Raw genomic sequence first — 26,460 nt, forward strand, 5'->3', positions numbered from 1 at the left:
CCCGCGAGCTTGGGACATAGTCTAGCTGTTGGGGTCGATGACGGCCACTTTGGAAGTGGTGCCTTGGGCGAGAGCGCACCTGAGACCTCTGCAGTGTTCCCTGCTTCAACGGTGGTCTCCAATATCTCAGGATTATCAATGCAGACTCACGTGGCTCCCTGCGGCCTGGCTCAGAATGGAGTGGTGGCTCTCAGCATGCTGCGGCGAGGAATGCCACTGGCACTCTCCGATTGGTGCCTGGTGGTAACAGATGCCAGCCTGAAGGGCTGGGGTGCACATTGCCGGGGAAGGCATGCCCAGGGTCTCTGGACACCCGAGGAGTCGGAGTGGTCCATCAATTACTTGGAGTTGAAAGCGATTTTCCAGGTGCTTCTGGCCTTTCAATTGACCCTGGAAGGATTGGCTGTCAGAGTTCTGTCGGACAACACGACAGCAGTGGCCTACATAAATAGCCAAGGAGGCACTCAGTGCATAGCACTAGCAGCGCAGGCCGCGTAGATTTGCCACTGGGCCGAGCTTCATCTGCAGTTTCTGTCAGCAGATCATATTGCAGGTCAGAGCAACGTGCAAGCCGATTATCTGAGCAGGAATCAGATCGACCCAGCGGAGTGGGAACTTGCAGACGAAGTATTCCTGCAGATATGTACCAAATGGGGAAAGCCCGTAATGGATCTTATGGCATCAAGCACAAATGCCAAAAGTCCTGTGCTTCTACAGCAGACGGAGAGATCCTCGCTCGTCAGGGTTGGATGCCTTGGCTCAACCCTGGCCTCAGGGCGTCCTGTATGTGTTCCCTCCGTGGCCCTTGATAGGGCAAGTACTCCTGCGGATTAGACTCCACCAAGGAGAGGTAGTTCTCATTGCCCCGGATTGGCCCAGGAGGCCGTGGTGTGCGGACCTCCGGCGGATGCTAGTAGAGGATCCCCTGCCATTACCTCTGGTACCGAACCTGTTGTCACAGGGCCCGGTGACCATGGAGGACGCCTGCCGCTTTGGTCTTATGGCATGGCTATTGAGAGGGCGCAATTGAGAGACAAGGGATATTCCAGTAAAGTCATTTCCACTCTCCTACAGGCCTGCAAGCGTTCCACTTCCGTGGCTTATGCCAGGATTTGGCACCAATTTGAGGCTTGGTGTGCTTCTAAAGCGATGACACCCATGTGGGCTTCTGTCTCGCCGATACTTGACTTTTTGCAGGATGGTTTACAAAAAGGCTTTGCTTATAATTCCCTGCTTGTTCAAGTGGCAGCCTTAGCATGTTTTCGAGGGAAGGTCGCTGGCCTCTCTCTGGCTGCTTGCCCGGATGTGACACAGTTTCTTAGAGGGGTGCTTCGGCTCCGTCCTCCCGTGCGGGCTCCCTGTCCGGCCTGGAACCTGGGGTTAGTTTTAAAGGCCCTTCAGTGTTCGCCCTTCGAGCCGCGCAGACGAGCTTCGGAGAAGGATGTGACCTTAAAGACGGTCTTTTTTGTAGCCTTGACATCGGCGAGACGGGTATCTGAGCTCCAGGCCCTGTCCTGTCGAGACCCATTTCTGCAATTCTCAGAGTCCGGAGTAATGGTACGTACGGTGCCTGCCTTCATGCCTAAAGTGGTTTCAGCGTTTCACCTAAACCAGCCTATTTTCCTGCACTCCTTTTCTAAAGAGGAGTTTCCAGAAGCCAATGGGCAGTTTCACCTTCTGGATGTGCGAAGGGCTCTGTTGCAATATCTGCGCATGTGAAATGCCTTCAGGACCTCTGACCATCTTTTTGTTCTTTTGTCAGGTCCGCGCAGAGGGTCTCCAGAGTCTAAGGCCACTGTAGCCCGTTGGCTCAAAGAAGCTATCTTTTCAGCATATCTGCTATCTGGCTGGCCTCCGCCTGAAGCCTTTAAGGCACATTCCACGATTTTCTTTTCTTGGGCTGAAACTGGAGCACTCTCTCTTCGAGATATGTAGTGCAGCTACTTGGGCTTCTCAGCTCTCGTTTGCCCGACATTACAAGCTGGATGTGGGCTGCCAGGAGAGACGCGCATTTTGGAGCACAAGTGCTGGCGTGTGGTGTGGCTTGTTCCTACCCTATCTAGGGATTGCTTTGATACATCCCACTCATAATGGATTCATCTGCTTGATGACAAGGAAGGGAAACCTTTCGTCATAGCAGATGAATCCATGAGCCCTCCCTCAGTGGTTCATTATGTGATTTATGTTACTTTTATGTTCATTTTTTCCTGTAGATATGTTCCCTCATTGGGAGAAGTTGGAAAACAGTCTTCAGGATTTCTGTTCAGTTACAGGAGGATGAGTTCATTCCCTCCTTTGAATGATAGCTCCAGTTTTGGGGCATTCATCCGCTGTGAGGAAAGTTCATGTTATTATGCTTTGCGGTGTAACACTGCTTTGGAAGCTTCAGATACTGAAGAGGCAGGTGGAGCTAGCTGGCCATGAGGCACTATGGTTTTTCAGTGCTCTCTATCTCCCCCTGCTGGTTGATGGACACAACCCACTCTTAATGGATTCATCTGCTATGACTAAAGGAAAGAAAATTACCAAGGTAAGAACCTAATTTTGTCGACCTCAATTATATCTCCCTTTAATGTTTTCTTTTCCAAGCTGAATAGATCTAACCTCTTTAGCTTTTCCTCATATAAGAGGGGTTCCATCCCCTTTATCATTTTGGTCACTCTTCTTTGAACCATTTTTATTCTGCTATCTTTTTTGAGATATGGCAATCAGAATTGAACGCAATACTGAGGTTTCTCCATGGAGTAATAGGGGCATTATGGTCTTATTCACCATCCCTTTCCTAATAATTCCTAGCATCCTATTTGCTTTTTTGGCTGCTATTGCACACTGGACAAAAGACAATGTATTGTCTACAATGACACGTAGATCATCTTCTTGGGTGGTGACCTCCAAGGTAGATCCTAGCATCAGGTAACTATGATTCGGATTATTCTTCCCAATGTGCATTACTTCGCATTTGTCTACATTAAATTTCATCTGCCATTGGAGGACTGGGCAAATTTCATCTGCCCAGTCTTCCAGTTTCTTAAGGTCTTCTTGCAGTTTTCCACAGTCCACATAACCTTGAATAGTTTTGTGTCATCCGCAGACTTAATCACCTCACTTGTTCTGATTTCCATATAATTTATAAATGTTAAATAGCACCGGTCAATACAGATCCCTGTGGCACTCCACTATTCACCCTCCTCATTTGAAAGAAATGGCCATTTAAACCTAATCTCTGTTTTCTGTCCAATAACCAATTCCTAATCCACAACAGAACATTGCTTCCTAACCCATTACTCTAATTTTCTCAGGAATCTCTCATGAAGAACTTTGTCAAAAGCTTTCTGAAAATCTAGATATATTACATCAGGTGAGGCAAGACTTTACTTGGCTGAATCCATGCTGACTGTCCCATTAAACCATGTTTGTGTTATGAAATTTTTATTCATTATAATAGTTTCCACTATTTTGCCCTGCACTGCTGTTAGGCTTACCGGTCTGTAATTTCCCAGATCACCCCTGGAACCCTTTATTTTTTTAAACGCTTTACATTGTCCACCCTCCAATCTTCAGGTACTACAGATGATTTTAAGTACATAAGTATTGCCATACTTGGACAGACCATAGGTCCATCAAGCCCAGCATCCCGTTTCTAACAGTGGCCAATCCAGGTCACAAATACCTGGCAAGATCCCAAAAAAAATCTTATCCCAGAAATAGTGGATTTTCCCCAAGTCCAATTTAATAATTGTCTATGGACTTTTTCTTTAGGAAGCCATCCAAACCTTTTTTAAACTCTGCTAAGCTAACCGCCTTTACCACATTCTCTGGCAACGAATTCCAGAGTTTAATTACACACAGTGAAGAAATATTTTCTCCGATTCTTTTTAAATTTACTACATTGTATTCATCGCATGCCCCCTAGTCCTTGTATTTTTGGAAAGCGCAAACAAGCGCTTCACGCTTACCCATCCAACTTCACTCATTATTTTGTAGACCTCTATCATATCTCCCCTCAGCCGCTTTTTCTCCAAGCTGAAGAGCCGTAGCCGCTTTCGCCTTTCATCATAGGGAAGTCGTCCCATCCCCTTTATCATTTTCATTGCTCTTTTAATGACAGGTTACAGATATTACTAACAACAGATCAGCGATTTTATGTTTGAGTTCTTTGTGTACCCTTGGATGTTTGCCATCCGGTCAATTTTGGCTCAGAACGTCTTCCAGGTTCACCTAGATTTCTTTCCGTTCCTCCATGTCTTCAGTCGTGAAAACCATTTCCGGTACAGGTAGATCTCTTACATGTAAAGACTGAAGCAAAGAATTCATTCAGTCTCTCCACTATGGCCTTGTCCTCCCTGAGAGTTCCTTTTTTGCGCCTTCATGAGCTAATGGTCCCACGGATTCCCTCGCAGGTTTTCTGCTTCTGATATACCTAAAAAAAGTTGTTACTGTGAGTTTCTGCCTCTGTGGCAAGTTTCTTTTCATATTCCCTCTTAGCCTTCTTTATTAATGCTTTGCATATGTTGTTTCTTATTTTCTTCATTTGGGTCCCTTTTCCAATCTTTGAAGGGCGTTCTTTTGGCTCTAATAGCCTCTTTCACTTCACCTTTTAAATATGCAGGCTTTCATTTTCTCTTCTTTCCACCTTCGTAAATACGTGGAATGATCTCCATGCCTGATTTAGCTTCTACCATTGTCCTTATTTTATCATAGTAGCCCTTTCAAAAATTAAATGCTGCTACAGTAGATTTCCGTTGTGGCTTCACTACAGATACTAACCTAAACTTGATCATGTTAGGATCACTGTTTCCCAGCAAATCCAACACTATTATTACTATGGCCTGTTTTCCACTAAGGATTAGATCTAAAATGGCTCCCCCTCTTATTGGTTCCTGGACCAGTTGCACCAAGAAGCAGTCATATATTAGGTCTAGGAAATTTACAGCCCTATTACTCTTTGATGTAATATTTATCCAGTCAATATTGGGGTAATTGAAATCACTCATTATTATACTGTTTCCCAATTTGCCAGCTTTCTTAATTTCTGTAAATGTTTTTTCATCTGTTGGTTCATTCTGTCCTGGTGGATGGTAGTACAGCCCTACAAGAATACTCCTTCCCTTCACATATGGAATTTCTATCTATAATGATTCCATACTGCTGTTTCATATAGAATGTTTATTTTGTTTGTCTCAATTCCCTCTTTAACATATAGCACAACTTCCATCCCCCCTCCTTCCAATTTGATCCACTCTATCATTGTGATATAATTTTGTACCCTGATAAGTGTCCCATTGATTTGTTTTCCTTCCACCAGGACTCTGAGATGGCTGTTATATCTGTCTCATCATTTAGCGCTATATACTCCAACTCTGCCATCTTATTTTTTAGGCTTATAGCATTTGTATGCAGACACTTCAAATTGTGTGTTTTCCTTAAATCTACAAGCTGCTTAGAAGTTGGCAGGGATAATGTGCATCCTTTACCCTACTCTCTCCTTAAGCATTCCTAGCTTTTCTTCACCATTGTTGAAACCTCTCTATTGGGATTCCTTTTTTAAAAGTAGTGCCAGCAGCCTGGGTCCAATCCTGTTAAGGTGGCGTCCATCCTTTTCGGAATAGGCTCCCCCTTTCCCAGAATTTTGCCCAGTTCCTAACAAATCTAAATCACTCATCCATGCACCATCGTCTCAACCACACATTGAGACTTCAGAGCTCTGCCTGCCTCTTGGGCCCTGCATGTGGAATAGAGAGCATTTCAAAAAACACTACCCTGGAGGATCTGGACTTAAGCTTTCCACCTAAGAGCCAAAATTTGGCTTCCAGAACCTTCCTCCCACATTTTCCTATGTCATTGGTACCAACTTGTACCTAGACAGCTGGTTCCTCCCCAGCACTATTTAAAATCCTATCTAGGTGACATATGAGGTTGCCACCTTCGCACCAGGTGGGCAAGTGACCAGGCGATCCTCACATCCACCAGCCACCCAGCTATCTATATGTCTAATGACCGAATCACCAACTACAACAGCTGACCTAACACATCTGTAGGCTAAGGTGAGTTTGTGTTGTAGGAGGAGCAGTTAAACCACATGGTCTTTACTGGCTCCTGCCTGAAGGATACACACAGATAAGAATTGCTCTGGCTTAATTCTGCATTTATATCTTTATATCTTTCCTGTTTTTGTTACGTACTCTGCTAAAATTGTGATTTGCATGTCCCAATCCTTAGAGCTGTACACCTGGATATTTCTTCTGGTGAATTTAAGTGCAGCTCTTCAGATAGGTTACAGCGGAGACATTCCTACAGTCTTAAGCTTAAGCCCACCCACCCTGCCCCTCAACCCACCCACCCCAAGACGGACACTTCATAAATAACTTCCCCAAATACACTACTTATCACAAATTAACTCCACCCATATTACAACTGTCTCTGAAAAGAAAACCCCTCATTATCACAGGAATTCCCAGTCTTCTACTCACCAGCTAAGGATTACTGCTCTAATAATAAGAATCTCAGCCAACAGATCCATAGGCTGCTGTTCTCACTATATCATACCTGTTCATACCCATTTCAATCAATCAGGATGACTTTTATTCTCTGTAATAATTGTGGTGCTTTAGTTTCAAGACCAATTATCTGGAGACTTAAGGCTTGTCCTATCTGTCTGCAACTCACTAGATTAAAACATGAGCTCAGTAAAGTAAAACAGGAACTAGATGCACTTAAAGCAGCATCTAGGACCGCACAATATCATACTGCACAGAATCATACCAAATTATCACCACTACCACAAAGGATAAAACCACCTAAAAATAGATGGATCACTGTAGGCTCAGGCAGACTTTGTTATGTGACAAGAAAACATCCGACCTCACAAGTGTTACCCCTACAAAATTCTTTTACTCCATTACAGCACTGTGATGTTCTTGAAAACAGAACGGAAGCCAAAGAAAAAATAATAAAAGTGGAACAAAAAGATATGAAGGTACCCAAAGAGAAAAGAAACCCCCAAATCACTAATGTTGAAACGCATACCAGGAAATGTAGATGGAAAGCGATGACCACAAATGCTCGCAGACTAAGCAATAAAGTTCAGGACCTTCAGGCCCTGATGTTGGAGGCAGACTTGGATGTTGTTGCAATCACAGAGACGTGGCTAAATGGTTCCCATGAATGGGATGCAAACATACCAGGCTATAATCTATTTAGGAAGGATAGAGAGGGTTGTAAAGGTGGCGGAGTAGCTCTGTATCTGAGGATTGATATCACTGCGACTGAAATGACAGGGACCTAGGGAAAGGAAGAAGCGATATGGATCACCTTAAAAAGAGATGATAGAACCTCTGTCCACGTGGGTGTTGTCTACAGACCTCCGACACATTGGAGGAATTAGATAAAGACCTGAGCGCAGATATTCAAAAGTTGGGAAGCAAGAGAGAGGTGCTGTTGCTGGGAGATTTCAATCTGCCAGATGTAGATTGGAAGGTTCCATCTGCGGAATCAGAAAGAAGTAGAGGGATCGTGGATGCTTTCCAAAGTGTTTTGCTCAGACAAATGGTGATGGAACCCACGAGGGAGGGAGCGACACTGGATCTGGTGCTCACAAATGGGGATAGCGTGTCAAATATCCGAGAGGGTGCCCACCTGGGCAGCAGTGACCATCAAATGGTTTGGTTTGATATAACAGCTAAAGTGGAGAGCAGCCACTCAAAACTCAAAGTCCTGGATTTCAAGCGTGCTGACTTTAGTAAAATGGGGGAATACCTGAGGAAGGAGATGATGGGCTGGGAGGAAGTACGAGAAGTGGAAGGACAGTGGTCCAGGCTGAAAGAAGCTATAAATAGGGCCACGAACCTTTATGTAAGGAAAGTAAATAAAAGCAAGAGAAAAAGGAAACCGATATGGTTCTCCAAGCAAGTGGTTGAGAAAATAAAGGCTAAAGAGTTGGCGTTCCAGAAATACAGAAAAACTCAAGAAAAGGAACACATGGAGGAATACTGGATGAAAATGAAAGAAGCCAAGAGAGAGATACGACTGGCAAAAGCGGAAGAACAAATGGCTAGAAATGTAAGGAGGGGTGACAAAAATTTCTTCAGGTATATTAGTGAAAGGAGAATGACTAAAAAGGGAATTGTGAGACTAAAAGATACTGCGAACCGCTATGTGGAAAATGATGAAGAAAAAGCAAATTTGCTAAATAGATACTTTTGTTCTGTTTTCACAGAGGAAAATCCTGGAGAAGGACCGCGATGGACTGGAAATAGTACAATTGAGAATGAAGTGGATAGAACACCGTTCACGGAAGAAAGTGTGTATCAACAACTTGAAAAGCTAAAGGTGGACAAAGCCATGGGACCGGACGGGATCCACCCCAGGATATTGAGGGAGCTCAGAGAGGTTTTGGCGGGTCCTCTTAAAGATGTGTTTAATATATCCTTGCAGACGGGAAAGGTTCAGAGGGATTGGAGAACGGCAGAGGTGGTCCCTCATCACAAAAGTGGTGATAGGGAAGAAGCTGGAAACTACAGGCCAGTAAGCCTCACTTCAGTTATTGGAAAAGTAATGGAAGCGATGCTGAAGGAAAGGATAGTGAATTTCCTGGAAGCCAATAAGTTGCAAGATCCGAGACAACATGGTTTTACGAAAGGGAAATCGTGCCAAACGAATCTCATTGAGTTCTTTGATTGGGTGACAGGAGAATTGAGTCAGGGACGAGCTATGGACGTAATCTCCTTAGATTTCAGCAAAGCTTTTGACACGGTTCCCCACAGGAGGCTCTTAAATAAACTGGATGGGCTGAAGATAGGACCTGAAGTGGTGAACTGGATTAGGAACTGGTTGACGGACAGACGCCAGAGGGTGGTGGTGAATGGAATTCGCTCGGAGGAGGGAAAGGTGAGTAGTGGAGTGCCTCAGGGATTGGTGCTGGGGCCGATTCTGTTCAATATATTTGTGAGTGACATTGCCGAAGGGTTAGAAGGTAAAGTTTGCCTATTTGCGGATGATACTAAGATCTGTAACAGAGTGGACACCCGGGAGGGAGTGGAAAACATGAAAAAGGATCTGAGGAAGCTAGAAGAATGGTCTAAGGTTTGGCAATTAAAATTCAATGCGAAGAAATGCAAAGTGATGCATTTAGGGAATAGAAATCCACGGGAGACGTATGTGTTAGGCGGGGAGAGTCTGATAGGTACGGGCGGAGAGAGGGATCTTGGGGTGATAGTATCTGAGGATTTGAAGGCGACGAAAGTGTGACAAGGCGGTGGCCGTAGCTAGAAGGTTGTTAGGCTGTATAGAGAGAGGTGTGACCAGCAGAAGAAAGGGGGTGTTGATGCCCCTGTATAAGTCGTTGGTGAGGCCCCACCTGGAGTATTGTGTTCAGTTTTGGAGGCCGTATCTTGTTAAGGATGTAAAAAGAATTGAAGCGGTGCAAAAAAAAAGCTACAAGAATGGTATGGGATTTGCGTTACAAGACGTATGAGGAGAGACTTGCTGAACTAAACATGTATACTCTGGAGGAAAGGAGAAACAGGGGTGATATGATACAGACGTTCAAATATTTGAAAGGTATTAATTCGCAAACGAACCTTTTCCGGAGATGGGAAGATGGTAGAACGAGAGGACATGAAATGAGATTGAAGGGGGGCAGACTCAAGAAAAATGTCAGGAAGTATTTTTTTCACGGAGAGAGTAGTGGATGCTTGGAATGCCCTCCCGCGGGAGGTGGTGGAAATGAAAACGGTAACAGAATTCAAACATGCGTGGGATAAGCATAAAGGAATCCTGTGCCGAAGGAATGGATCCTCAGGAGCTTAGTCAAGATCAGGCGGCGGGGCTGGTGGTTGGGAGGCGGGGATAGTGCTGGGCAGACTTATACGGTCTGTGCCAGAGCCGGTGGTGGGAAGCGGGACTGGTGGTTGGGAGGCGGGGATAGTGCTGGACAGACTTGTACGGTCTGTGCCAGAGCCGGTGGTTGGGAGGCGGGGATAGTGCTGGACAGACTTGTACGGTCTGTGCCAGAGCCGGTGGTTGGGAGGAAGGACTGGTGGTTGGGAGGCGGGGATAGTGCTGGGCAGACTTATACGGTCTGTGCCCTGAAGAGCACAGGCACAAATCAAAGTAGAGTATACACAAAAAGCAGCAAACATGAGTTATCTTGTTGGGCAGACTGGATGGACCTTGCAGGTCTTTTTCTGCCGTCATCTACTATGTTACATCCAGGCAGAAGTTCCTATAGACACATCCTCAGTAGAAAAGGATATTGCATCCCCTGGTGGTTACTTCATTAGGGTAATTCTCTCCTTTTAGGAGACCTCCCTCCTCCAAGGCAGCACAGGGGCTGCTAAATTGGAGATGGGACTTCTGTACAACATCCCTGTAGGTCTCCTCTGTGTACCTCTATCTCCCTCAGCTTTTCCGAGTCTGCTAGCCTCAAGAAAACGGGCTTATCCTCTTGCTGCTGGACTGCTATCTGCGTCTTAGTACCATTGAGGAGTTTAATAATTTAAAATTTGTTAAGGTACTAGGGATATTTGACTAATATAAAAGATCCTTTAGATTATATGGTATTATATGGTGATTTATTTAGTGTTTGCTTCTCAGAAAGTAATTAAATGTAATTAAAACTGTGTAATGAAGACTCCCATCTTGTTATACTAATTAGAATGACTATAAATGAAGAGAATATGCTCTTCGGTGATGATTTGGAGAAGTTGGTGAATGATATGGGGGGGGGGGCTCTTAATCTCTCTGAGCTGTGGCAAGGGTGCACAGCGATCATCGGGCTCAAAGTGAGCTGCTTCAGCTCCACTCAGTGTTCTGTGGCCCAGGCAGGGGGCTGATTAGGTCCTCCAAGCCGGGGTCATTTTGATGCCCCAAACAAGCTGGACCCTCAGGTCTCAAGTGGGACCGCAGCCACTCTGCCTGCCCAGTGAGGGTGGACTGGGCCCTTTGTTTTTAGTTCGAGGCAGGCTCACTCTGTTCTGCAACAAGTGAGTCTTTATCAGCTCAGATCATTGGGTTGTGGAGGTGGTTGAGAGTGGTATTTCATGGAGTGTGCCTGCCCAGTTCCTGGTGCATTCATGACCTCTCCCTGCAGCTTGGCTCTAAAGCACCAAGCTGTCACTCTTACCCTTCAGTATCTCTGCAATGTTGGAGCGGTAGAATCTGTTCAACTGGTGGAGTGTGGCCTGGACAGGTGCTCGGATCTATTTCATGGTCCCGAAAAAGGGTTGTGCCTTTCACCTCATCCTGGACCTCTCAAGAGGGTGGATACTTGTCTGCAAGTCCAGGGCTTCCAGATGGAAATGCTTAACTCAAGTCATTGCCTTGGTATGGTCAGGGGGAGTTCTTTACTTCTCTGGCTCTCATGAAAGCCTATGTCCACTTCCCCATTGCAGATCATCACAAGAGATAGCTGCATTTCTGTATGTTTGGGGCGGCACTTTCAGTTTCGGGCCTGGCTATGGTGCCCCATACATTTTCCAAGGCGATGGAGTGGTGGGCGTGCATCTCTGGCATCAAGGTATTTGGGATCATCCCCACTTGGACAACTGATTACAGTTGTATCCATTGGGAGGCCAGTTTGGCTACCTCGCAAATCTTTTCCCCCTTGGAGTCCCTGGGTTGAGTAGTGAATTGGCCCGAGATCCATCTGGCCCTGGAGTATCTCGGGGTCCGCTTCAATATGTCCAGAAGGATGGTTTTTCTTCTGGAGAAGCAGGCAAAGAAGTTCTGGATGCAATTAACACCAGTTGTGCAATCTCCTGGAGCCCACAGTTTGGGATTACTTGAAGCTCTTGGGCTCCATGGCCGCTGTGCTGGAGGTAGTGCCTTGGGTGAGGGCTCATATGTGCCCTCTGCAGTGGTCTCTATTGCCCTGATGGGCATAAGTCTTGCAGGACTTCTTGTCCACTGTTCTGTCGCCCAAGGTGGATCTCAGTCTAGCCTAGTGGGACAGTCCGGCTCACTTGCTGAGAGATGTTCCTCTGGATTCAATACAGTGAGTTGTGGTCACTACAGATGCAAGTCTCAGTTGAGGAGCTCACTCATTGAGCCAGGAGGCATCCTGGTCCATAAATCACCTGGAGTTCTGGGTGGTCTGTGCAGCTTTGCAGGAGTTTCAGCCAATCCTTGAGGAGAAAGTGGTCAGAGTGATGGACACTGCCACAACGGTGGTGTACATAAGCAGGGTAGTGCCTGGAGGCAGGTGGTGGCCTTGGAAGCAGCATATTAATCGGTGGGCAGAGACCTATCTGTAGACCCTTTCAGTAGTCCACATTCCAGGCATGGACAAGATACAGATGGAAGTCCTGGGTCATTCCCTCCTGGATCCAGGAGAGTGGGAGCTGGGGCCACAGACCTTTCAGCTCATTCTGGATCACTGGGGCCCTCAGTTCAACTTCATGGTGTCCAGGATTAACTTCAGTCAGTGGAGGGAGCCGGCTGTGGAAAGAGCCCCTTTTCATCATCCCTCCGTGACCTCTGATGGGCTTTCTGTTGTGCAAGATTGTGCATCACCCTCATCTGGTCTTTTGGTGGTGAAAGACTAGCCTTGCAGGCCGTGGTATGTGGTTCTCTGGGGTCTCCTGGTGGAGGATCCTTTTCCACTGCCCAGGGGCCAGGGTCTGCTCCACGAAGGGCTGGCAGACATGGCAAATCTGGATTCCTTCTGAATTACAATTTGGCATTGGGACGAAACGTTTGGAGGTGCGTGAGTTCTCCCCCGCCGTTGTCTCTATGCTGTTCCACTCCAGGAAGACCTGTAGGAGGGTCTGGCAAGTTCTTGAATCCTGATTTGAGGAGCGGTTCCTGTCTCCCTGGATGGCTCAGATTCCCAATATTTTGGGGTTGCTGCAGCTAGGCCTTGATCAGAGGTTGGCTCTGAGCTCTTTAAGGGTCCATGTGGTGGCTCTAGCCAGTTTTCATTGGAAGTTGAAGGGCTCTTTGGCTTTGCATACAGAGATGGCTCGGTCCCTGAACAGGGTGGCTCATTGCAGTCTGCTACACCCTTCCCTTCACGATACCTCAGTCTGGTGCTCTGTGCACTGTTTGAAGCTCCATTTGAGCATCTGCATTCAGTTTCCACCAAGGACCTTATTATCAGGGTGGTGTTTCTGGTAAGTATCACTTCTGCTTATAGAATCTCCGAGCTGCAGGCACTGTTTTGCCAGGACACGTATCTGTACCAGAGGACTTGAGGTTCCTATGAACAGGCCCCTCTTGCCAAAAGTGGTATCTCTGTTTCATATTAATCAGGAGGTCTGCTTCCTCTCTTTTTTTGGCAGGAGGTTTGGCTCCTTGGGCTATCTTTGTGCTTTCCATGGCCCTTGCAAGGGCCAGGCAGCCTCTAGGCTTCCATTGCAAGGTGGATCAATGGGCTATTGAGTCCGCCTACATCATCCAGTGCCTCAAGGGCTGATGGTCCACTCTACTGGGGCTCAGGTCACCACCTGAGCCAAGGCTCGGACAGTGTCCTCTGAGTACATTTGCAGGGTGGCAACTTTGGTCATCGCTCCATTCCTTTGCTAAGCACTACAGGTTGGACATGTTGGCTAGAGTCCGCTTGGACTTTGGCAGAGCAGTCATTCAGGGAGCCTTGACTTCCCCTGCCCAATAGACTGCTCCGATACATCTCATTTGTGCAGAACGATGGAGCTGACACTAAGAAAGGGGAGACATTGTCTTAATGGATAATTTTCTTTTCTTTAGTCAGCAACACCATTCTGTAGTCCTGCCCTTGGAAGACTTCGGCCTGGGGTTCTGGGTATGCTCTGTGCTTCCTTTTCAGTGCTTCAAAATTAAAAAAAATAATAATAATTGTAATTAGCCATACAGATATGGCTATATCCTGAAATATACAGTATAGCGAGTGCCATTCTGTGGTGCTTTTCTTGCTTAATTATCATTGCAGCTGCAGTGGTTGTTGAGGTATGGGTGTGTTATAAAGGATCCTTCTGCTGCTTGGGCAGATGCATACTGGATTGTTCCAGGGAGTACCTCTGCTTATGCTGGTGATGGAACTGGCAAAATTCAGTTCCTGCTGGTAGGAAGGGATAATGGCCATTTGTGCAGAATGGTATCACTGACTAAAGAAAAAGTTATCCAGTAAGACACAATGACTTTGCCATACTGTTCTGTTTACCAAAAAGACAGACAGTTCACAATGCCCTATTACGTGCAGAGAGACAACCAGTTTGTTTACTAGAAAGTCAGACAGTTATGCTACTGTTTTCAGTTATGTTGGTTACTACTTTATTTTCGCCACATTGGCACTGTTCTCATTATAGCCTTGTTGGCTATGGTTCGGTTCTCTTGAATAAAGCTCACCTTCTTTATCTGAGTGTGAGGTCTCTCTCCCCTGTTAATGACTGCCTTGCTTCCTGCAGCCTCATCCTACCTCAGTGGGCTAGCGAGATCTCAAAGGGACCCTCAAAATCCAACCACTACCTGGTCTTCACCCCCTCAGCTGGTGAGTCACCAGTGTGTGGCTGACTCGTCCTGCTTGTCCATGGAGAAAGTAAAATTACTTGTAACATGGGTTATTCGAGGACAGCGAGCCACATAAACCCTCCCTCCTCTCCTACGGATGAAACTGAGGGACCAACTAGGAGCACTTGAGGGGGAAGGGGTCATACAGGGGTATACCTAGCATCCAACTTACACATGCTCAGAGGGGGGTCTTCTTTCTCAAAGGCTTTCCTCTGAGTTCTGGGAGAGCTTATCTGTTTACGTTTCATTGGATGACATCACAAGTGTGTGGCTGACTAATCCTGCTATCCACGGAGAACCCTCGTTACAGGTAAGTAACTTTACTTTCTTAAATGAAGTAATTAAAGGCAAAAACTCTCATCCAGCACATCTGAACTGTGTCTGTTCTCAACCAGCTTGCTCATTCTCTGCAAGAGAGAAGCTAGGAGGAATTCAACAACAGGCTAATAGTAATGCTGTATATACTTTTTTTACTGGTAAAATCTTGATGGCATCACAGTAGCTTGAAGAGGGGGAGGGTTATACAGCAAAATACAGCATAGGCAGATTCAGTTCACAGAGGAGAATGCTGTAGACTAATTCTTACAGACCCGATGGAGAGAGAAAGTGTGTGTGGGGAGGGGGAACTGACACAGAGAACAAGGCAAGCCAGTAGAACATAAGAACAGCCATACTAGGTCAGACCAATGGTCCATCTAGCCCAGTATCCTGCTTCCAACATTGGCCAATCCAGGTCACAAGTACCTGGCAGAAACCCAATTAGTAGATACATTCCATGCTACCAATCCCAGGGAAAGCAGTAGCATCCCCTATGTCCATCTCAATAACAGACTGGACTTTCCTCCAGGAACTTGTCCAAACCTTTCTAACCACTGTTACCACATCCTCCAGCAGCAAGTTCCAGAGCTTAACTATTCTGTGAATGAAAAGATATTTCCTCTTATTTGTGTTAAAAGTATTTCCATGTAATTTCCTTGAGCGTCTCCAGGTCATTTTGAAAGGTTTAAAAATCAATTCACTTCTACCTGTTCTACACAGCGCAAGATTTTATAGACCTCAGTCATATTCCCCCTCAGCTGTCTCTTTTCCAAGCTGAAGAGCCCTATCCTCTGTAGCCTTTCCTCATACGGGAGGAGTTCCATCCCCTTTATTATTTTGGTTGCACTTCTTGGAACCTTTTCTAATTCCGTTTTATCTTTTTTTTTTTGAGATATGGCGACCAGAATTGAACACAGTACTCAAGGTGAGCTTGCAGTATGGAGTGATAGAGACATTATATTCTTGGTCTTATTTACTTTCCCTTTCCTAATAATTCCTATCATCCTATTTGCTTTCTTGGTCACTGCCACACATTAGGAGAAGATTTCAGTGTATTGTCTACAATGACACCTAGATCTTTTACCTCAGTGCAAACTCCTAAGGCCGGTCGTAGCATCCGCTAACTATGGTTCGGATTATTCTTCCCAAGCATTTGTGCACGTATAACTTTCATCTGCCATTTGGATATACCCAGTCTTCCAGTTTCCTAAGGTCTTGCTGCGGTTTTTCACAATCAGTATGTGTTTTGATAACTTCGAATAGTTTTGTTATCTACAAATTTAATCCATTCACTCATCATTCCCTTTTCCAGATTATTTATAAATATTAAATAACACCGGTCCCAGTACAAATCCGTGTGGAACTCCACTATTCACCCTCCTCCATTGAGAAAAATGGCCATTTAACCCTACCCTCTGTTTTCTGTCCAATAACCAATTCCTAATCCACAGGAGGACATTGCCTCCAATCCCATGACTTTTTAATTTTCTCAGCAACTTTGTCAAAAGCTTTCTGAAAATCCAGATACACTACATCAACCAGCTCACCTTTACCCACATGTTTATTTATGCCTTCAAAGAAATGAAGCAAATTGCTGAGCCAAGACTCACTTGGCTGAACTCATGCTGAGACTGTCCCCATTAAACCACGTTTGTCTATGTGTTCTGTAATTGTATTCTTTATAATAGTTTCCACTATTATCCCTGGCACTGAAGTCAGCCTCATCAGTTTGTAATTTCCCAGATTTGCCACCCTCAAATCTTCAGGTACTATCGATGATTTTAACAACAAGTTACTGATCACTAACAGCAATTCATCAATTTCATGATTGCGTTCTTTCAGTACCCTGGGTTGTATGCCATCCAGTCAGTGTGATTTATCATTCTTTAACTTGTCAGTTTGGCTCAGTATATCTTCCAGGTTCAGTGAGATTTCTTTGATCTTCTGCATTGTCACCCTTGAAAACCATTTCCAGTACAGGTAGATCTCTTACATCTTCTTTTGTAAAGATCGAAGCAAAGAATTCATTCAGTATCTCCGCTATGACCCTGAATGCCCCTTTTGCTCTTTCATGATCTAATGGTCCCACAGATTCCCTCACAAAGTTTGTTTATGATGTTCCTAAAAAGATGTTACTATCAGTTTTTGTCTCCATGGCAAGTTTTTCCTTCATATTCTTTTAGCCTTCTTAGTGTTTTGCATCAGGGTTGACACTGCTTATGTTGTTGCTTATTTTCTTAATTTGGATTTTTTTTCATTCTTTGAAGGATGCTCTTTTGGCTCTAACAGCCTCTTTCACTTCACCTTTTAACCACACTGGTTGTCATTTGCTCTTCTTTCCACTTTTGTTAATATGTGGAATACATCTGGTCTGAGCTTCCATGATGGTATTTTTAAACAACATCCATGCCTGGTTTAAAGTCCTAACCTTAGTGACTGACCCTTTCATCATCTTTTTAACTATCTTCCTCATTTTGCCATAGTTAACCTTTCGAAAATTGAGTGGTGCTACAGTAGATTTCTTTAGTAACTTCACTCCAGATATCAGGTCAAATTTGATCATGTTATGATCACTGTTTCCCAGCAAATCCAACACCATTACCTCTCGTACCATGCCCTGCATTCCATTAAGGACTAGATCTGAAGTAGCTCCCCTTTTCAGCATGGACCAGTTGCTCCAAGAAGCAGTCATTTTTTACATCTAAAAATTTACCTCCCTAGCTCTCTCTTCTACTTAGGAGAAGTCCCGACTTAATGATAAAAAGTGGAGATAAAAGACCTCAGGTAACAAAGAGCATCAAACAGCAGCACAAAGCTGATCATAGTGCTCACACAATCAATGGTCATTTAAAAACTCCACTACAAGTTTTTAGCAAAACATAGTCGTGACTTCTACAAAAGTAAGCAATGAAATCCAGTCATCAAAAATATTTGCTCAGCAGTCAACTTCAAATCAGCAGCATCAAAGGTCACCATATTATATACAGGTACTTATTTTGTACCTGTACATAATATGTAAACTGCTTTGATTGTATCCACAAAAAGGCGGTATATCAAGTCCCATCCTCCCAAACTGGAACACTTCCATAGTACTTATCTTAAAGCTGAGTAGAATAAACATACCAACAGGAGATCCCTGTTTCACCAAACGGCATCTTCAGGGGAGTGGCACAGAAATCTTCAAAATGGCTGCAGGAAGCTCCAGACACTGACATGTATCTTGTCAAACAAACCTTAAAGCTGAGTAGAATAAAGATCCCATAATTTCATGCTTGCAATATTCAACTGACGAAGCAGTGTTGAATATTGCATCCAAGTTAATAGGCATTGAGCATCCAAAATATCCACCCAAACATCTGATGTACTATCACCTCCATTGACAGACATCAGAGCTGGAGCTTGTAAAATCTCAGTAAGCTGAACATCAGAGAATCCCAACCCACTTTTCCAATTTTGAGACATAATGAACAGGTCAAAGAGAGAGAGATGGTGCAAATTCAACATGAATCAAAAGAACTACTCTTCTACTTAGGAGAAGTCCTGACAATGATAAAAGTGGAGAAAAAAGACCTCGGGTAACAGAGCTTCAAACAACACAAAGCTGATCATAGTCTGATCTTGGACTCAGTCATTAAAAAAACTCCAGCTCTGATGTCTGTCGATGGAGGTGATAGTACGTCAGAAGTTTGGGTGGATATTTTGGATTCTCACAGCCTATTAACTCGGATGGAACTGCACAGTGCTTCATTAGTTGAATATTGCAAGCATGAAATTATGGGATGTTTATTCTACTCAGCTTTAAGGTTTGTTTGACAGGATATATGATGGCATCTGGAGATTTCCGCAGCCATTTTGAAGATTTCTGTGCCAGTCTCTCCTGATGATGCAGCTTTAAGATATGTACTATGGAAGTGTTCCAGTTTGCTATGGGTGATCTTTGATGCTTCGGATTTGAAGTTGACTGCTGAATTTATAATGATTGGATTTCATTGCCAACTTTTGTAGAAGTCACGACTGTGTTTTGCTAAAGACTTGTAGTGAAGCTTTTTTTTATGACCAATGATTGAGTGTGAGCTCTGACTATGATCAGCTTTCTGCTGTTGTTTGATGCTCTTTGTTTTCTGAGGTCTTTTTTTCTCCACTTTTAAGTTGGGACTTCTAAGTAGATGTTTTTTTGATTGTTGAATTTGCACCATCTCTTTCTCTTGGACCTGTTCGGTAATTGAAATTACCCATTATTATAATTTTGCCCAATTTGCCAGCTTTCCTAATTTCTGTAAACATTTGTTCATCTGTCCTGGCAGATGGTAGTACAGCCCCACCAGTATACTCTTTCATGTATGTGGAATTTTTATCCACAAGGATTCCACACTGCTATCTGTTTCATGTAGAATATTTATTTTGTTTAACTCAATTCCCTAACATATAGCGCAACCCCCCTCCAATTTGGTCCACTCTATCATTGTGATATAATTTGTATGCTGATAAGCGTCCCAATGATCTCTCTTCCTTCCTGTTATATGTGCCTCATCATTTAGTGCTGTATACTCCAACCTTAGAGGTACAGGAATTAATCTGTTAAGTATTCATAAACAACAAACAGCCAGCCTCTTTGCAAATGGCAGCAGAACATTATATTTTGTTTAAAGAATAGAAACCCCTATGAATAATAGGAGAAATCAGGATGTGTGGCAAAACTTTTTCACATGACTAAATAGGTGTTGAGGCAAGTCTGCTCTCAGGGAATTGTGTTTGAATCAAATATTTAATTCTTGAATAAATTTTCAGAATAGTAACTAAAGTTTACAGGAATTTTTCAAAGCTGCTGTTAGTGAAAATCATTTTACACAATATATATGCACAAAAATATTATTACAAAATGTGATGGAAAGAGAATTTAATCAGTAGGAGTGGAGGAATGGCCTAGTGGTTAGGGTGGTGGACTTTGGTCCTGAGGAACTGAGTTCAATTCCCACTTCAGGCACAGGCAGCTCCTTGTGACTCTGGGCAAGTCACTTAACCCTCCATTGCCCCAAGTAAGCTGCATTGAGCCTGCCATGAGTGTAACAAAAAAAAAAAAAAAAGATACTTGGAAACTTTTCCTTCTCACAACATGTCATTGCTGGGGACATAAGTAACTGTCTGCCAGCTCTCAAGTACTTGATCAGATGCTTAATGTTAAGGGCCTACTTTATATTTCCTATATGGTAAGTTTATATAATTTGAAAGCCGGTATGACATTTAACAATGCAGTCATTACTTGCATCTTGCTTTTGCAAGTGGTATTATACAGTTTTATTAATAGATGGCGCTATTGCTGTTCTTTTTTTTTTTTTTTTATTGTTTTTATTAACCAGTTCTGTAGGATACAATTGTATCGGCCTGGTGGTTAATGGAGGGGGTTTCGTTTTATCTTAGCTTGTCCTGGGGAGATCCCGTGAGTCTGTTTTTATTAGTGTTTCTGCTTGTAGTAACACATGTCAAACGGTCATGCTTCTACTAGAGTAATCCTTTGCATCTGGATACGGTTGTTTTCCCAGTTTTACACTCGGGTGCGGGGTCTCCGGCTGGCTGCACACCATTCCCATAGCGAGGAGATTATTTCATGAGGTTCCCAGCCGTTTTGTTGGGAGGTGTTCCCGAATGGTAGGGGAATGCTGAGGTAGCCAATCAGCTACGCTGCTTCCTGCATAGGTTATGCAATGAGTTTGGAACCTCGGGTTTTCAGAGGAGCGTGGAAGAGCTGGCTTGGGAGATTTCTTTTGCATATCACGTAAAGTAAAAATAACGGTTGTGGTTAAGCACTAGTTTTATTTTTCGGCCTGTATGCGGCAGTCCGAGAGCTTAGGCATTAATGTGAATCAGTTACGAGTATTTTTCGTTTCTTTTTTTTCTGATTGGGATGGGGGAGGGGCTGTTTGGCTGGGAACTGCATGAGTACCCGATGTGTTAGGACCAGTGGCAATGGATCTAGGAGTTTATCAACTAAGACATTTTTCAATTTCATTCTTGTCATCTCTTCTGGCAACAGAAAACGGCTCCGTGAGACTAGACAGTAGGTAAATGTCAACTGTATTGATGTTAGACGCTGTGAGGTTCTGTGCTAATGCAGGTGATGCTTGCGATGATTCCTTTGTCCATTTGACGGGGCACTGGCGCTGCAGTAGCATCACTGTACTCAGCAGTCCAAGTTACCTTTATTTGTGTACATTCTGTGTTTAGCCGCAGCACAGCCGGGCTGCCCTCTTCATGATGTATTAAGAGGGGAAATGTTAGGCTATATAACGGAGCTAACAGACCATGGTTGTTTCATGGGTTGGTACACTGCATTAAGTGCATGTAGAAACGAAGCAATATTGTGCCGGGGTGGGAGGATGAATGTCAATGTCTCTTTCACATACTGTTCATCTTCTGATTGTTTTCTTTCATATTTCAGCTCCTCCGGCGCAAGTGTGGTAGCTATTGACAACAAAATCGAGCAAGCCATGGTATGTACAAATTATTGTGTTGAATTCCATTCGGGGTGTGAGCTATTAATTGAATAGCATATTTCTAAAATCGCACGGACTTATTGCCTACCGAGGATTATATGGATACTTTACTAATGGTGTTGCAGTTCCTGACATATCAAAATAGGCAAAATTTCGAGCGTGTTCGGTTGCCGCCTGAGCCTGTTGGCGTACACTATGCGGCCATTGAAACTACAGATGTTCCAGGGTCCTGGGTTTTTACAGTGATTTGTGGGGCAAATTGCTTGGTACAAACATGGGTGCATGGTGCTTTGAAAAAAAATGTTTTAGTGACTCTAGAAAATATGAACACCTGGTCCCGCAATATAATTGGAATAAAGGTCCGCTTCCATGGTGATTACTAGAGAATGCTGTAATTGTCGTGAGCAGCAGAGTCGGCCAATGCTCCACCAGAATCAAAACCGGGGCTGTTTTTTTTTTTAATCACTTAAGCGAAAAAATGCCAGAGAGAGAGACTTTTTAAAATAATCATCCCGATAGTGTGTTGCCCCCCACCCCCACCCCCCCCCCATTTCCGCCTTCAGCTGCTCTTTGTTGTTGGAGCGGTGCCTACGACTGTTCTCACGCGATTTTTCGCCCGCTGTTGCTAGGCGAGCAAAGAACCTTTTAACTCGTGGTTATAAATAACTCGCCTGGTGATTGGCTGTCGGGCGGCGGGGCGATCAACTCAGGTCGCCGCGCGCGTCACCCTTGGTCACAAAAAAAAAAAAAAGCGGGGGTGGGGACTGCGGCAACCTGCTCGGTAAGAACTAGCTGCAACCGGCGCGCTGCTGTCAGGGAGACTACGTGAGGAAGAAGGGGAGGGGTTGTTATGCATGCCTCCTTTCACGCAGGATGCTGCCCATCGGAGCCTCCGGCGGTAGCCGTGTAGGTTTTCAGGTTACTGATGCTGTTTTACCCTACCCTCCTAGATGTTTAGCTTAGCTGGAAAATTATACATTGGTGTAGAAATTCTTGTTTGCTGGTTTGTGGAAGTCATGTTGTTAAAAAACAGTTATCTGTGTTTCAGGATTTGGTGAAAAGCCACTTGATGTATGCTGTCAGGGAGGAAGTGGAGGTCCTCAAGGAACAGATTAAGGAGTTGATCGAGAAGAACTCGCAGCTGGAGCAGGAAAACTCCTTGCTGAAGACCCTGGCCAGCCCGGAGCAGCTTGCCCAGTTCCAGGCGCAGCTGCAGACCAGCTCGCCGCCTGCTGCCACGCAAACGCCAGGTGCAGCACAGCCACCTGCCCAGCCTGTCTCGCAGAGCTCAGGCTCCACCACATAGTTTAAACACCACCTGCACCATGACAGACTCTGGAGGAGGAGGTGGCGGTGAAACGGATACCCCCCAGCCCCAGGATCCAGTGAGGCATCAGTCTTGCTGCATGCATACCCATCCAGGCCGGGCACTAGAACCCTACCATCACACCCTATTTATATCAGTATTAAACCATCGTCTGGATTTTGTTTTTTAAACATTTTCATTGAAGGAATTTATTTAAGGATGGTGTCTAGGACTGTGTTCTGATCTTTTTTTTTTTTTTTTTTTTTCCTTTGGCACAATCTGAGGTTAAGGCAGCCCTGGAGGACGCTTGAGACATGGCCAGTCACTTATGTGAATCTGCTTGCCTGTTTTTTGTTTTTGTTTTTTTTTAATTTAATGTTCCATCCACACTAATGCTGGAATTGATATAAAGAGGGGAATTGACGTGGATTCAACTGGAAGCCATTAGTTTCCATTCATGCCTTTCTCCCCCAGAGGAATTTGGAAGGGGGGCTGTAAAGGAAGAAGCGATGGAATTAAGACTTCTAGGAATAAAGGTAGTGAAGTACATTTTCAGTTTTCGACTGATGAGGGCCACCAAAATATCTGTTCTCAGGAGTATGAAACCCGTAGAGAGTCAATAGGTGGCATGTAGAAACTTAGGATAATTGCAATGAAAGTTACTTGCCTAATGTATATTTGTGTATGTAGTGTAAGTACACTGTAAAATAGTAAACTGTAACTACTATATAGGATGTACAGATTGAGGTTTAGATGTTTCATTGGCTGATATGAAATGTTTGGATAGTCTTTTTTTAATGCTATGGAAAAAATGTACCTACGCAACTGTTTAGATCTTGCAGATTCACGCTGTTCGTGTATTTTCTGAAGTTACCCTGATTGCTAAGTATCATGAAGTAAGTCTGTTTAATAAAGTTGTTGGTTAAGACCATGAAACACTCCCAGATACTGATCAATTACTACTAAGGAAATTGAATTCTGCATATGATCTGTATGGTAGTATGCATACCTTGTGCATGTTATCTGAGCAGTTGTTAACACGTCAATGTATTTAAATGTTGCACTTGTCAACTTTCAATAAAGCATACCTGGTTGGTAAATAGATGTTCCCTTATATATTGGTATTATGGAACTGATGTATTATTAATTATCCACTGAATTAATATTTACATGAAATAACCCTTTCTGGGAGCTGTGATCTCATTAATCGACGATTGACACAAACAAAGATGAACTGCTGCATATGGAAATGAAAAAGTCCCTAAAAGTGCTGCGGGGTAGGGGGCAGACCTGTGAGCCTTAGGTCTCCAGCCACAAGTGGTTGCTTAGCAACAGTCATGCCACTTGCATCTTGGATTCCTTGCAAACAAATGAAGTTTAGTGTGGCAATTTGTAATCTGGATTTTGCAAATACTAAAAATGTATTCAGCTGGGAATCAAAATGGATTTGGGTTAGTGCAAATACCTTAAAACAATCCATAGTCCAGATGAAAATTTGTAGGTAACCACTGAAGTTTACTCATATTGTAAATATTACTTAAAACTAGTAAATAAGGCCCGTTTCCGAAACAAATGAAACGGGTGCTAGAAAGGTGATGAGTTTCTGGCATAAATGTTTGAAATGGAAGTGTTATCATAAATGTTTTTTCATTTTGGCAAACTTTTCGAAACTTAGAACACATAGCAACAGGTATGATGGAAGCCCAGTACACTAATAGATAGTGAGAAGAGAAAAAAAGGTACAAATAAGTCCGTCATACCTTTGTGGAAAGAAACAGAAATAAAGCAATGTTGTCTTTGCAGCGTTGTTGGTGTCATTGTACCCACAAAAGGAGTGACCCCTTTCGCCTGTAACGCTCCTCCCTTGTTGTGTTACAGTTGCCTGTGATAGGTCCATCACGCGTCGTTGCATTCCGTTGCCTCGCAACGGTGGAGGCCCAGGAAATGAGTGACCCCTTCGCCTGTAACGCACCTCCCTTCTTCTGTTAGAGTTCGGTGATAGGTCCATGATGCGTCATTGCATTCCGTTGCCTCGCAACGGTTCAGCCATAGAAAATGAGTGACGCTCCCTCCCGAGTGACCCCTTCGCCTCTGACGCTCCTCCCTTCTTCTATTTGACTTCCCTCTGATAGGTCCCTCATTCGGTGTGACGCTCCTCTTTTTCTGTTTCAGTTCCCTTTGATAGGTCAGGGTGGTGCAGAGATCTTCTGTTTGACTTCCCTCTGATAGGTGCATCATGCGCTGTGACGCTCCTCACTTCTCTGATAGGTCAGAGCGGGGCACAGATATAGTGTGCTTAAAAGTAGTTACAGAGCTTCGAACATACGAACTTTTGAAGCCACAGAGTCAGCTTCAGAACGTTGAGGGTGCGTTTTATGTGCAGATGGGGCGTGGCTGAGGGGGGAGATGGGGCGTGACTGAGGGCAGGTCTATAAGGGTGAGTGAGTACGCCTAATAGCCTAGCCTACCAAGAGGACAGGAGGAGTTCAGTGCTTCACTGCCACAGATGGAGTGAGCTTCAGAACGTTCAAGGTGGGATTTATTTATAGAGATTGCCTTCATACTTGTATTCCTTAGTATGGTAAACATAATCACATCTGGGATTTAAAAACTGCATTTATGCTCTACAGGAAATAACTCATAGTTTGCATTCTGATGGCATATTACTTTTTCTAATTTAAAGTAAAACATTAATCTTAACATTTTATTACATTCTTGATATTTTTTTCTGTTTTCTTAACACTTTAGATTATTAGCAAGAGGCATCTTGTGCCAGATTGGTGACTTCTGAGAATCAAAACCAGAATTAGTTTGTTTTACTACCTTGATGCCTTTCCCCAAATGAATTTGCATGTTTTTTATAGTCACAAATCCAAGACATCATAATAACGACTTTGCATTTGTTTTATTGTTGAAAAGCTTCCTGTTCTGTATATCATAGTGCATATGAGGCACCATTGCAAGCATGGACTTGTCAAACATGACATGGCCAGGATATGGCTATTGTTTCTAACAATATAAGGTTTTTCTCCTTTTCAAGATAGCAAACTAGTTTTAAGCAATGTTATTTACATTTTAATTCACTTTGGGATTAACTATTCTCAATTTAGATGTTGGTCCTCTGGTCCAACTAAAAATTCTTGATAACTTAAACAAAGAACATTTATTGTTATGAGATGAGTTCAGGCTCTCATATTGAGAAGATAGATGTGCCATTTATGCCCCCACAAGTGGATCTATTGGAACATGACTGGGAAAAATAAGATATTGCAGATTTTCTTCTGTAAAACCTGCAAATGTTAAATAAGAAAATTATATAAAATATAGCCTGTGCAAAAGCACATATCTTCCTCAAAAAGTTTGAAGAACCCTAACTGAAGACATGGGCTTGATGCACCTAGAATCAAAGCTTTTTACTAGAGCTTTACTACAAATGCACTCGATCTGCAGCCCCTCATTACCTCTCTACCCTCATCTCCCCTTACGTTCCTACCCAAAACCTCCCCTCACAGGACAAATCCCTCCTCTCGGCACCCTTCTCCACCACTGCCAACTCCAGGCTCCGACCTTTCTGCCTCGCCTCACCCTATGCTTGGAGTAAACTCCCTGAGCCCATATGCCAAGCCCCTTCCCTGCCCATCTTCAAATCCTTGCTCAAAGCCCACTTCTTCAATGTCGCCTTCGGCACCTAACCTTTTACCTCTACTCAGGAAATCTAGACTACCCAGCTTGACATTTCGTCCTTTAGATTGTAAGCTCCTTTGAGCAGGGACTGGCCTTCTTTGTTAAACTGTACAGTGCTGCGTAACCCTAGTAGCGCTTTAGAAATGTTAAGTAGTAGTAGTAGTTACTATGTAACTTTGT

At 43.9% G+C, this 26,460-nt stretch overlaps 1 protein-coding gene across 9 annotated transcripts in view; it reads left to right on the plus strand.

The window, feature by feature from the left end:
• TSC22D1 (TSC22 domain family member 1) overlaps window positions 1–23,710 on the plus strand; it is a 202,038-nt gene extending 178,328 nt beyond the window's left edge. For 2 of the 9 annotated variants that reach the window (XM_030200525.1, XM_030200531.1), the window contains exons 2-3: window positions 21,236–21,287; window positions 22,339–23,710. In XM_030200525.1, the coding sequence (XP_030056385.1) occupies window positions 21,236–21,287; window positions 22,339–22,596 (310 nt within the window). In that variant the 3' untranslated portion in view covers window positions 22,597–23,710. The other 7 variants (XM_030200532.1, XM_030200526.1, XM_030200527.1 and 4 more) reach the window with 7 other exon arrangements.
• Window positions 23,711–26,460: the final 2,750 nt, after the last annotated feature.

Source organism: Microcaecilia unicolor, chromosome 4, assembly GCF_901765095.1.
Source record: "Microcaecilia unicolor chromosome 4, aMicUni1.1, whole genome shotgun sequence".
In the NCBI taxonomy this organism is placed as follows: Eukaryota; Metazoa; Chordata; class Amphibia; order Gymnophiona; family Siphonopidae; genus Microcaecilia; species Microcaecilia unicolor.